The sequence below is a fragment of the Lissotriton helveticus genome, chromosome 5_1 (assembly GCF_964261635.1).
Source record: "Lissotriton helveticus chromosome 5_1, aLisHel1.1, whole genome shotgun sequence".
Lineage (NCBI taxonomy): Eukaryota > Metazoa > Chordata > Amphibia > Caudata > Salamandridae > Lissotriton > Lissotriton helveticus.
Genome location: NC_136065.1, coordinates 1,082,150,948 through 1,082,164,760, shown reverse-complemented (window position 1 = coordinate 1,082,164,760; position 13,813 = coordinate 1,082,150,948). Strand labels below are relative to the sequence as shown.

The following is a 13,813-nucleotide window of genomic DNA, read 5'->3' as shown; positions in this document are numbered from 1 at the left end:
CAATCTTGAAAAATTATTTGACGCCAAAATGACAAAAATCCTGTCAGTAGTGATCAAAATTAAAAGTTTAAGATAAAAACTAGTGCCTAATAGATCAAAGCGCCAACTGCAGACATCTAGTTGTATAAAACTTGGTCAAAGTAAAAAATATGGCTGACTAGAGGGAGCATAGGTCAGATACAAAGAGTGGATTGGCCCGGTCCGAGCTTACCTTCGCACTTAGAAGAAATTCTGAAGAACATTTAATGAGAAGGTAAAGTTCAGCGGGGCAAGGCTGCATGCGGTATCCGAGAAGGGAGCTTCATTGTCGGGGATCTGCTGGAGGAAGTCGCACTAAACATTTATTTATTCGGATTTAAGCAAAATTTTGGAGAATTGAAAATATCCAGCAGAACAAGGCTTGCTGCTGTAGCAGACGAGGGTTCCGCGAGGCCGCATACCTCTTGGGCAAAGTCCCCGTAAACAGGATTTGCTGCATTGGAGAAGAACGTAGCAGGAGCTGCCACCAAGTCAGGCCGACCGGCGATCTACCTTGGGTGGCTAGACAAGCAGGTTGTTTCTGTCTTCTCTTGGTTCTCCAAGCAGCTTTTAACCAAATATCTTCAAAGCCCAAATATTTGACTTTTGGCTATCTGGGCACCTTTAGCACTACCACCAATAGTTGAGGACTGGGGGGCAACACTTTCGGGGGGGTTAGGACTCACCTGGTCTGAGTCCAAGTGCGGGTTCAAGATGGTTGGAGCCTCTATTGTCCCTGAGGCTCTGATCAGGAGGCCAACCAACTAGCGCTTGCAGTCACTCTGGTAGTTGTGGGTTCAGCAGTAGAACAGGGCTCAAACAGCAGGGCAGGCCCCTCAGGGTTAAAGGCAGACTTCAGGCTGCAAAGCAGTCCACCAGGTGCAGCAAGATGGGCTTTTCAAGTACACAGCTGGCCACAGCAGCAGGCAGTCCTCTGAGAGTCCTTCCGCAGGTCCAGGAAGTGAACCAAAGAGTGGGTCTGAGAGTCCTATTGTTATACCTTGTTCTGCCTTTGAAGTAGGAGAAGTTTCTAGAGAATTTCCTTCTCTTGGCCTAGTTCCAAGCTGGCTGCATAAACAATGCACGGGGGACCAGTCATTTGTGTGAAGGCTGCGCACAGCCTACCCTGTTACAAGTGGGGCTGTGCCCAGCTCCCAAATTTGTGGCCCTTCTAGGCACACCTAATCCCTCTATTGTGTGGCTGACTGGGACAAATAAACAAAGTCCAACTGCCAACTACACCCAGTCATGTGAACCATGAACAGGCTGCAGGCACCAAATAGGAAGGGCAGGAAAATACCAACTTTCTAAAAATTGCTTTTTCAAAATTGTAAAATTAGGATCTGACTTTAACCTCAAAGAGGACTTTTAATTTCCAAATTCTCAAACACAAAATGCTGATCTGTTCCCAATCAAATGTTAGCACTTAATAAATCTAATAAGGCAATTCAGTGTTATCCTATAGGAGAGTTAGGCCTCGCAGAGGGGAAACATATTTTAGGAGTTTTTCACTCCCAGGATATGTAAAACGTAAAGTATGTGTCCAAACTATTATTTACAATGCACCCTGCCCCTAGTGCTACCTAGGGGGCCTACCTTAAGGGTGACGTATATGCAATAAAAGGTGAGTTATAGACTTGGCAGTTTAAAACTGCATTCAGGCGGCAGTAGCAGACCTGGGACATGGTTTATAGGGCTACTTAAGTGGGTGGCATTTTGCCCGTTCAAAATCTCAACCTAAGAAAAAGATGCCATTTTCTATATATAGCCTTTTTGTTTTCTAGCATTATCAGAGGAGACATTTCTGCTGACCTCGAGGGGTCCCTGCATGCTGAAACTGTCGCTTAGCAGCTGACTGACATCTCTGTGAGGGTTGTCCAGTCTGTGACAAAGACGGGGGCCAACCATACATTCACACCCTAGAAACATAGGTTAGGGTTGGCATCGTAGGGGTATGCTTGATTGTTATATTCTAATATATGTATGCATATATAACTTGTCTCAACAAGATGGTGGAGCTCTTTATTTTCTTCTGTGGTGACACTCATTATAGCTTTTATCTGTTTCTGTCTATTAATCATCGCAGCTCATATATTCTAAACAAGAATCACTCTGTTTCAAGTAATATTGAAAACGACCCTTTGTGTATTCTTTGTATGTTTCTCTGAGCAAAAGGAAGCCCGAGTCACTGAGCGGTAGTTTGAAGTCTGTCACCAAGGTTCCTCAGGGAACAGAGTTGTCATGTTCCGTGGCTGCCAGAACTGTTTGCTCCCTGTTTAGGTTTAGGGGGCTAACATTGGCACTGCGAGCTTGCTGATCCAAGGGACAACATATCCTATGGGGTGCATGCAATCAGTCTAGCATCATCCTAAGTTTGTTGTCCGCAAACGCACAGTTCTTACTGATTGGTGGAAACTGCACAGCAAACTAAGTGGGCAAAATACCCATCTCGATGGACCTGCTTGTCGAGAGAGTAGTGCTTCTTGAGCTTTTGGAGTGAAGCCCATGTAGCAGCCTGACAAATATTCTGAACAGCCACTCCATGTACCAACCTAGTTCTAGCAGCCTGTCTCTGGTGGAATAAGCCTGGAAACCTTCCCTGGGCTGCTTCTTGGCCAATGCGTGGTAGGTAATAATGCAGAGATCAAGGCCTCGGTCATCTCGTATGCTGACTACACCCAATTAATCCTCTTCCTGATGGACCAGACTACCACTTCCAGAACCAACTCCACCTACTACATGGCCATGGTAGCAGACTGGACAAGAACTAACTGCCTGATGCTCAGTTCTGATAAGTTAGAACTCCACCTGGCGGCCATCAGAGCTAGGCCCAACACCCACCAACCATGCTAGAAACCTGGGAATTATCCCAGATGACAAACTCACCATGACTGCAAAAGTCAATGGAGTGAGCACCTTGTGATTTGACATCCCACTTATGTTACGTAAGATCTTCAAGTGGCTGCCATGAAACACCAGACCATCACCCAAGCACTCATCACAAGCAGGCTTGAATCTGACAACGCACACTACCTTGGAATCTCCAAGCAACTCATACTAAGATTCCAAATCATCCAGAACGCTGCTACAAGACCCATACTGGACTTCCCACCTCGCACTGGCACCCAATTAGGGTAGTGAAGAAGCACTTGAGGTCATGGTGCATTAGAAGAGTATGGTGAGCAGACGGATATAAGTTTGGCTGACTAATAGAAAGGCAGGCACGTGCGTATGATCAACATTTGATGAAAGGGCAGAGGAAGGTGATGCAGGCAAAGGCTGAAGAGGACTGCAGGCATGCACAAGTAGAGCAAGAGTGGAAAGAGGACTTGCAGTGCGCAGAATTAAGGGGATGGTGACGTGCACAGTGGGATGCAATAGGAAGAAGAGTCCCATTGAGCACAAAGAAGGCTGGAAGGGATAGGATGGCTGGCACCTGGAGAAAGGAAAGGGAATCACCGGCACCTGTGGGAAGAAGACTGTATGCATGTCTGTGGTCTTGGATTATGACCGAGACGAGAAGAAAAGCTGGAAGGCATGCATGCAAGGTATGGGGCATGTGCAGAAGTTAAATGCTACTGGATATGTGTGCAGTAATGAAGGCATACTTGAGTGTGTCAGATTGGATGAAAGGCTTGAAGGGGAAAGGATGATAGCTGCTGCATTAAGAAGGAACAAGAGGAGGGCAGGTTTGACAACTGAGAAAGATAGAATGTATGTGTGAGTATGGTGGCTACATGCAGGGGTTCAGAAGTGCCTGTACCAGTAGAAACTGCAGGCACGCATTTGAAAGGGGAAAGTTTTAATAACAATTAGGAGGCGGGACAGGAGAGATGGAGAGAGAAATGATCAAGTTGACAAACAAGCAATAAGGGGAGAGAAATAAGATGATATGCATATGCAAATGGTGCTGGGTGCAACCAGATGACGGGGATGTACAGTAGATCAATTAAGAAAGTAGCATGAATGATGACAGTTATCGTGCTGTAATTTGATGATAGTGGGCATTATGAGGTAAAAGGTAGAAGATCGTATAAGAAGGAAAATATTGATGACCTTGAACATGCACAGAGAGGTTGGCTGAATTATGTGAGGAAGAAGACAGTGGGCTAGTGCGAGGGGGAGGAGGAAGACGGAAAGCACATGGCAATGTTGGAAGAAAAAGATAGTGGCCAGCCACGCGAGGAAATAGTCTGTTATAAACCTGTGTGCCGACTTTTCTGTGATCTGCAAAGTGGAAGAACGTAATTCTCACACAGTGTCACACCACAGTTGAGCTTATTCTTAATAGGGAAATGTGATTACTAGTGATACTGATTTTGTTGAAACCTATTGACTATTGGAGGCCATGGTTGCCCAGGTATTAGCTCCTTTTTAATTTTTTTTTTTTTTTTATTGGTTTCACATAGTCAAGATAATTGATTTTCAGGCTTTCCTACTTATCATGCTTCCTGTGGTACCCGCACAGAATGGTTTTCAAATAAGTTATGTTCATATATTCCTGTACATGAACGGGTAGTCTCTTATTTTGGGTCTTGCCTACCAGGCAGCGCAAGCTGTTTGGGTATGAAAATCCTTTTGTGTTCTTACCAAGAATGTACAGTGCGCTCACAGACAGCCCATTGGTTACCGTTGGTTGGCTTTATTTGACCCTCATTTGCTTGCTTCTTATTTGTTGGCTTCCCTTCTTCTTTGTTTTTGCCCCTACCCTTAGCATAACCTCTTTATTGTCTTTTGATTGGCTTACTTGTATCCTTCCCCAACTCACATTCATAGATTTTTCATTTTGTTTAAATATTCTGAGTGTTAATGTTTTTTGCAGCTTTTTCCCTTCTGTGCGTCTATCACCATGCTCCATGTTGCTCTCAATTGTGTGCTTCTCCTCTCATCCCGCTTGTGCTTTATCCCTGCCCTCTCATATCACTCTGTCTCGTGTGCTGCTTTTCCCCTCCTCCAACCACCAGGTTTTGTTTTTATTGTATTGCTCCACTTATTCCTCTGCGATGTGCCCTCACTGCCCAATTTCTCTCGCATTGACCTTTATGTTTACGTTTTTTTGAAAGGCTAGATAGCAAATTGCTTCTGGCTCCTCCACCTTAAAAATAGCACGTGTGGTCCAGTCCTTTAGTTTTATTTTTTCTCTTTATATTGGGCTTCTTTCATTCTTTTTCTGCTTTAGTGTTTTTTAAGCATACTACAGCTTCTAAGACAGTACTTGCAGGCTGCACTGATTTTCATCTGGTGACCATCTTGGAAAGGTATTGTGCCTATTGTATCACAGTTTTACCACTCAGATGGCAAACCCCTTCTAACTATTGTGGTCATGTCGGAAATTTAAAATATTACAGTATTACCTTATGTGCAATAACCTCTGCTTTGTTTAGTTTTCTTACTGCAAGAACATGCCAGTCATGTTTTTTTTCTACATCTGTCTTTTATTTTATCTTGCATATATTGTTGAGTTTGTATGTTTTTTATTGTGGGTGTGTAACTGGGTAAATGCAAGATGAGTTAGTGGATAGATGAACGGTTGAATAAGTGTAAAGACTAGTGATAAAGTGCATGTACAGTGAATATGCCCGCCATTGAGTAAAAAGACACTCCTTTTATTTGCCTGAACTACTGGCATTACCAAAGCTTTTTAATTAATAAAATATGTCCTACATTCCATTGTTCATACACAAATTAGACTACCTGTCTTCTAGAACCTGTTGAAAGAAATCCCCAGTGTCCCAAAATTGGAATCAAAAATTTGCATGGTTTTCGCTAAATAAAAAAAAAATGTTTTTGACTTTTAGGTTTCAAATGAGTAAATCTGTAAACCAAGACGAAAACCAACAAGGCCCAAAAAGTCAAGCTTTTTCAAGCTTGCCGGAGACAAACATCATAAATATAATCAAGGTAAAGATTGTAGTGCATGCGTTTGGGAACAAATAGACACTTAGTTTTTGTGCTAGATTTTTTCTTAAGTTCAAATAGATCATAGGAATGAACATTTTCAAATCCTCGATTTGCTTGCTAGATGTTCTATTCATTGTACAAAATGCACTTGATTACATAATTACCTAACCACTCAAGAACTGGAGTTACGACTGAAATTATTCTTGAAGGTTAGAAAGTTGTTTCATATTAATTTACGGTTTTGAGTCGTGGAACAAAGTAGATAAGAAAATAAGTGTACAGTTAAAAGCTGATATATATGCAAAATAGGATAAGATTTAACAAAGAGCTGTGTACAGTATATTTTAACATTCATATTTTCACATGCCCACAAGGAACAAAGTGCCCAGCTGTTTCCCCAAATTAAGCTGTTTGCAATACCACAGACATTTGCATAGCAAATGCTTTTTATCTTTGGGTCCACACTTTATTCTGCCAGATACCTCTCGCTGAGGTTTGCTGCTATGTTGTGGTATGTACTCAACATAGAGTCTGCACCCCGCTTAAAGGCAGTCATGTTGCTTTGATTAACATGTACATGTCTGACAGAGTACAGGAAGGAAACAATTTTGGCTTCCCCCTCCTATATCCTACAGTGTCTTGCAATAGAGGGCAACAGCGTCCTGTGGATGGTGGGTGTCCGATTCATGCCTTTTTAGTTTGCCTGCAATCCCTGAATACTTTCAGCTTATTCCCCCTTCTTGCATGATGTACATTCACAAAGAATGTGGCCTGCTGTCTACACCATCTCATAAAGGGCTCCTGTTGTCCATGGCCTTGGCATCAATTGTTTACACAGAGGCCATGCAGTTTTTGATTGGAGGAGCCCCTAAAAGTTAAACTATGCAAGAGAGCAGACTAAATAGTTCTGGTGATAAATATATCCTAATTAGATCAGTACTTTGTTCAAAGATCCTTTTTATTTCAAGTTGACACTACACACTAACAGAGAGACGTGTGTTTTAGGAGCAGCAGTCTACTAGTGGCTGCTCTCCTTCCAGATCTGGGTAGAAGCTAGGACCTAATAATTCTGCTGAAAGTGCTGCTGGTCCGAGAAATGGAGAAATTCTTGCATACTCTTTTAGAAGTTGTAATCCTGCATTCTGTAGAGGAAAACCTGCATCTCGAAGAAATTCATCATCCAAGAACACTGTGGACCTTTTTGGGTCTGTCTTCGTAGGTCAGGAGATCGCTCTGTTGCTGCGCAGTGCAAAGAATCACTAACAGCTGTCTACATTACAGAGAAAAAGAATTGTGCATCACACACACACTCCCTCACACTCACTCACTCACCTCTCTTCCATCTCAGTTCAGGAGGTAGTTAGGTGAGACATCACTGAATCAGATGCTGCAAACCTTTAAATCAGCTTAGCGGTTACATATATTACAGCAATTAAAACTCCTGCCTTTAAATTGTGTCTGCTTAAGGAGTCTGTCTTCCTGAATGTATGGGTACCACCCAGTATGGAAAATATCCAACTGCATCCAGCAATTTAAAAAAAGTACTGTTTTATTTTAACATTAGTTGAAGCTTGGGGATTCCAGTGGATGGGTGCTGTAATTTATTTAGCTTCTCAACATTCTGAAGTGGTCCTTCTGAGGCACCACACATAGGCCGTTGGTCCTTTCAACCCCATAGTTGATGTCTGGTCTGTATCGCCATCTCTGGGTAGGCTCTCCTGGCCACTTTGGGTGAATGAGATTGGTTTGAGTTTGAATTATTTCAGTGCAACACCACAGAAACCTTGAAACATTTTACAATCCTTTGGAGTGGTATGTGATGCCACAGTCAAGTGATTTACTATAGAAAGAAATCTTTCAATTCTAGACTTTAGAATCGCATCCCACAAGACACGAGGACACTGCATGACATCAGGTCAAATCCGACCAGAGGTCATGAGGGCTGGGGGATATGAGAATGACTTTAATTGGGGGAAATAGGATTTGAACCACACACCCTTCCAGTTATGCTGTAAATATAAAAGTAAGTTCCTCTTGGCAGACTAACAAATGGGTCTGAAATGTTGAATCAAACTGGTCAGCCTACCAGGTCTCTGGAAATAAAAATAATATTGGTTTCTGAAGATAACGTTAGTGGGTGCACTTCTGGATGCAGCGGCAAAGTGATCACCTGAACTCCTCACTTATGAGATCGAGGAGACCTATTCAGAGTTGGAAAAGAGCTCCATCAGGTATCCCAAGATGTCAAAGGGAGCAGAGTGCACAATACCTCTCCTCAGAGGACTCTGATTTCGAGAAGCACCACCTCCAGGACCCAGTGAAGCCCACACCCAGGACACAGAGTGTACCTAAGGTTCCACCATCCACAGTAATCCGATCTTTCCGCTGGGGTTTGACCTCGAGTGGACCCTAAGGTCCAATGCAAACCATCAGCCTCAAGCACCTTGCTAGGTGCTCCAAGCCGACACAGGAAAACCTTTGACAGTCTGCACCAATCACTGCCCCTAAATCATCTGTGCATCATATACCATCTTGGTACAGTAGAAGCTTCAACATCAGCCTGTTGAGAAGCCACCCTTCGAGGAGATGGCAGAACAACCTGATTTAGGCAGAGAAAAATATACATTTGTCCTATCACTGGCACATTGTAATACGTACAGGATAAGAGACACCACCTATCAACTATTCCCCAAGAGAAGGCTCACTGATTTATAGGGTGTTTAAGAAGAGTTTAAAGCTTCCCTATCCTGGAGAAACAGAGGCCTTGGGAAAGTAGTCTCTCTACAAACATGCATCCAGTCACCGGGACATACTGCACACACAAACGCCAGAACAAACCATGGATCTTATGGAGAGTCCGCCCTAACAGATGAGGGAGGCAGCCCATTGCATGACTATGCTGTTACTCCCCAAAAAGACCCATCTTCGAAGCCCTACCCAGTTCAAGCTTCCTCATCGAATGGCAAAATGTCCTATCACAACACATCCAGAGGGCTGCTGACCACCAGAATGTAAAACTCTGTATTGGAGGCAGAATTTGTATTCCTGACAGAAACGCTCTTAAAAAATGGAGCACTTGGTGCACTTCTTTCCAATGCTGAATAGCATGTCATAGTGTAACATAAAGCCGTGCCAGAAATTTGTTAGAACTATGTGCCTTCCAATTCCTTTGTAAAACATACCAACAGGAAACATGATTTTGGCCAGGGCACTGGAGATGTTATTCCTCCAGAGAACGGAAGTAGGGCAATTGATGGCTACTCAGTGTAATTTTGCCAATTTAGTAGGCCTTCTGTCCAGATATACCAATTACCTCTTGGAAGAATGACTCCGCTCATTAAACCCCTGCTAGCTGGCAACTGCAAGAGAGGCACTTAGTTGTTCCAAGACGGGAAGATACTCTCCTATACAAATATCTGATGCACCCTAATTGCCTTTATCATTGCCTCCTGGGGGATTAACAACAGCATCCTTTTATGGAGATGTTCATGGCTAATGCTTTTGTCCTGAACTCCAGCAACACCTTCTTAGTGTCCCCTTCGATGGTGAGGATCTTTTCGGCCTCCACCTGGAGCCTATGTTTGAAAAGATAAAGATACTAAAGATACTGCAATGCTCTTAAGTCCAAGAGACAGATCATGGATTTGGCCTCAATAGTTGGGAGTGGCAACCACACTGCAGGATCCAGACTACCAACAACTGTCCTTTCTTAAGATTTTAACAGTACTACTCCTGCTCGCCTGGAGTGGGCGTCTTGTGACTCCATGTTGACTTCGTTCCTCCCCAAAAGTGAGAGATGGAGCCACATGTAAGTGCCACTCCAGCAATCTGATGTTTCTTTCTTTCCCCACTTCTTACGCAGATTCACTGCTTGCTCCCAACTTTTTCCCCAGCTTGTGACAAGTTTGTTCTCCATTTTCTTCTTCCAATGTGCAAGGGCTATGCCCCCTCTTAAAACTACAGGGCTAAAAACATTTTAGGGACTGTCACAAAGAGATGCCTGTGACAGATCCCCATGAGGTTAGCCTATGGTGCTTGGGTTCAGAACATGACTCCAAATCCTGCGAGGAGTGCACATTCATGAACCCCAAGGCTGTACATTGCTGAACACTGAAAGAAACCTCAGAACTCCTGCTCCCTCTCAAAGTCATTGGTGCAGACCTGTTCCAACACTTCTAGACCGTCCTGTGACAGGTCATCAACGTTAAAGTTTTCTGGTAAGTCTGAGCATAAGCACAAAAAGACCAAACTGGATTTGTGCCAGTCCCATCACTCTCAACCTGAGAAGAGACAAGGATGTCCTGGTGCCTCCCGGTCCTGCTTTCCGGCTCCTGCTGAAGAGTTGATTATGCATTTGATCCCACTGTACCTCAAATTTCCAGAGGCAAGAGATTGATACCTTTATGGAACTCTCCTGGCTTCATTTGGTATTTCTTCAGGCCCCAAGTATAGTACTGGTGTATCCACCTTTAGAGCTGTCTGTTGCTCCGAAACCCAGCTCGAAGATCCACTTCAGTCCCTGAGACATTCAAGCCAGCATCACCACTGCTGGTGCCATGCCAGACGATGACTTTGTCCATATAATATCAGACTTCGAGCCAAATCCATCTGTCTCGACTGATAGACCCAGCTCCAGTTCATTCTGTATTAGATAGAACTATTCCTCTATCTTAGAGCCACTCTGTCGCAGTCCATCAACTTTTGTTTCAGACTCTTGCCAGAGCCAACCAGCCCTTAAAATAACAGTGGTGGTGCAGGAGAGTTTTCCCTCCAACATTATGAGGAAGACAGTTTAATTCTGTATTTATAAGATGCCAGTGGTTTGGACACTTTTCCAGACTCTAGGCTATGTTCTCCCCCTGGACCATGAGCAGAAGAGAGTGCTTCCTTCGCTGTGGTGGTGAGATGTGTGGCAGAGGATTTGGGATTGCAGTTGCCCACTGTGAAAGTCAAAACCAGTGTTGTAATAGCGGTTTTACAATTTGAACAAACTACATTGGAGCCTTTATTCCATTTAATGACGCCCTTAAAAGCACTTGGTCCAAGCCATGTTCTTGCCCTCTTATAATTCTGCACGTTGCAGAAGCCCCCGGCCGGTGCCGGGTGACCCTGATTTTGTGACCAGGCACGTCAACAGAGTTTGGTGGTTCTGGCTTTCATTAGTTGGGTGAGCCCTGTTATTTTCTTACAGTTTTTCTTGAGAGTTTAAAGCCTTGAGACCTTTGGACAGTGGACGTTTTCTTCAGCCAGCCTTGCCCTCCAGTCAGTATTAGCTACAGGCTGTGAAGAGACACCCATTCTTTATGGGATATGGTTGGCGAGATTGTGCCTCCAGACCCCGGGGAATTTCGTGCCATTTGACGCAAACCATCCAGGATGGTCAGGACACATCAAAGTATATTATCTTTTCTTGGCTGGGCTTTTCAACCCTCTTAAATGGAGACACATTTGACGAGTCTCACATGTTTGGCGAAACGGCTGATTCAGAGTTGGAGTGCTTTAAACGAAGCCAGGCCATGGTGCATTCCCTAGGCCTTTCTATACCTGAGAGACCGTATCCTCAACAGTTTCACCCCTTTTAAGGCATTTTTAGTGTATTAGTGTACCGCCCATGCCATGGCCTAGTGCGGCCACAACAAGCATCCCAGCTCTGTCAGAGGCAGGGATCAAGCAAACATCACCCAGACGATCAAGGTCAGATAACACCCACCCCGTGGCATCCACTTCGAAGCCACTTGCATGTGTCCTTAGTGGCACATGATCATGGGAGGCAAGATCACTTCATTAGGTGGTGGCAAAATATAACACCTGAAAGGTGGATCCTCCAGATTTTCTATGCCCTGCCATTCTATTCAAGACCCAACTGGCCTAACCAACTCCTCCCACCCACATCCAAACTTACCTCAGAGGAGCCCTATGCTTTTTTAACATCTACGTGCCCTCCCCTCCCCCGCCAAACTCTCAAAACAGTTTGCCTTTCTACGTCCATCATATGCTGATGGCACTCAGCTGATATTTACCCTTGATCGAGATTTAAACAGTGCTAAAGCTCGTTTCTCAGCAGGTATGATAGCTATTGCATCTTGAATGACAGAGGATTGTCTCTAACTGAATGCTAACAAAACTGAAATCGTGCTGTTTAGTAAGGCCCAACAGTTTTGGACGCCCAATTGCTGGTCCTCTGAACTTGGTCCAGCTCCAACTCCCAGACTGGTTGTAAAAAAAACATAGGCGTCTCCTTGACCAAGCACTCACTTTGAAAGAATAGGTGATAGCCACCACTGGCTTATGCTTTCACATGCTGTTACGGAGAGTCTTTCCCCTCTTCCTACACTCAGTGAGGAAAACGCTAGTCCAAGCACTGGTCATCAGTTGCTTAGACTTTTGTAACCCTCTTTTGGCTTCCCTAAATGAGACTATCTTAAACAAATTGCTAGTCATTTAAAATATGGCAGCCCGTCTCATTCATAATTTTCAAGTTAGTATGGCCTCTGCCTCTCTTCTGCACGTGTTTCATTGGATGTTGATTCGCAAAAGAATCATCTTTAAGATTTACTGCCTGACTCACAAGTCTTTGCAGGGCAACACGCCTAAATACATCTCTGCAAAGCTTGTCCACTATAGTCCTTGCAGAGCCTTGAGATCTTGTGATGCAGACTTGTGCTCAGTTCCACATATTGTTAAATCACTCTCAGGAGGCCGATAGTTTGCTTACCTGCCCTCCCCTACTTTGGAACAAGCTCCCATTTCACATACACCAATGCTCAGCCCATTGCAAATTCAGGTAACTTCTCAAAACATTGCTATTTCTGGCCTAATCAGTCTGCTCCTCTGCTTATAAGCGGTGCTGCGCTGAAATAGCCAACTCAGGGTGATACACATGCATTTTAAATGAACATAACATAACAGGAACCCCTAGCCATCTTGTTCCAAGAAGTGCAGGCTCTTTGCAGATGCTACTTGCAGTTCAGAGTGGGCAAAGAGCATTTCCAATTTGCTGTGCTCCGCTTCGACCTCACCATTGCCGCTTAGGTGTTCACAAAAGTGATGGCAGTGGTTGCAGCACATATTTGAATGTCGAGTATACCAGTTTTTTCCTACCTCAACAACTGGCTGCTGAAGGCGGGCGCACCTCAGCCTGTGTAGACCATCTCTAGCAGATGGAGAACCTCCTAACTTCTTTGGGTTCACCAGCAACGTGCTGAAGTCGCATCGGACTCCTTCAAAGAGGCTCTCCTTCATTGGAGCAATCCTGAATATGGTGCGGTTTTGCGCTCTTCCCTCTGCCACAATGAGTCCAGGACCTTTGGCCTATGACACTGATATTTCAGCCTCAGTCCTGGGTGTCTGTGTGAGTGGCTCTTGAAGCATTTGGGTTGCTTAGTATTCTGCATCCTACTAATAGTTTGTGCCAGATGGCATATGGAGTCTCTGCAGTGGAACCTAAAGTCTCTATGAGCCCAGCACCAGAAACCTATCGGATTCCATCCAGGTTTCTGAGGGTACTGCAAAAGAACTGCAGTGGGGGCTTCAATTAGACCAGCAGCAAGCCCCACTCTTTGCTCCACCCTGAGCTGACGGCGTTGACAGAAGTGTTACTGCTTGGATCGGGAAGTCATCTGGGAGAGGTGGAGATTAAAGTACTCTGGTCTCTGGGGGAGACCAGTTTCCACATCAACCAGTAGGAGTTGTGGGACATTATTCTGGCACTGAAGACCTTCCTACTAAATACTATCCCATTAAAGGGAGGCTTGTTCAGGTTCTCTCAGACGACACCACTGCTATGTTTTAATGCAACAATAAGGGTGAGGTCCTGGTTTCTGCACCAGCAGGTGCTTCGCATTTAGAGCTGGTTGGAGCGACTATATTTACAACAAGGGGTGGTGATGGACAG

At 44.4% G+C, this 13,813-nt stretch overlaps 1 protein-coding gene across 3 annotated transcripts in view; it reads left to right on the top strand.

Moving 5' to 3' along the window:
- SLF2 (SMC5/6 complex localization factor 2) overlaps positions 1–13,813 on the top strand; it is a 374,767-nt gene that overhangs the window by 231,415 nt on the left and 129,539 nt on the right. For all 3 annotated transcript variants that reach the window (XM_078643649.1, XM_078643650.1, XM_078643651.1), the window contains one exon: positions 5,817–5,919. In XM_078643649.1, the coding sequence (XP_078499775.1) occupies positions 5,817–5,919 (103 nt within the window). The remainder of the gene's footprint in view (positions 1–5,816; positions 5,920–13,813) is intronic.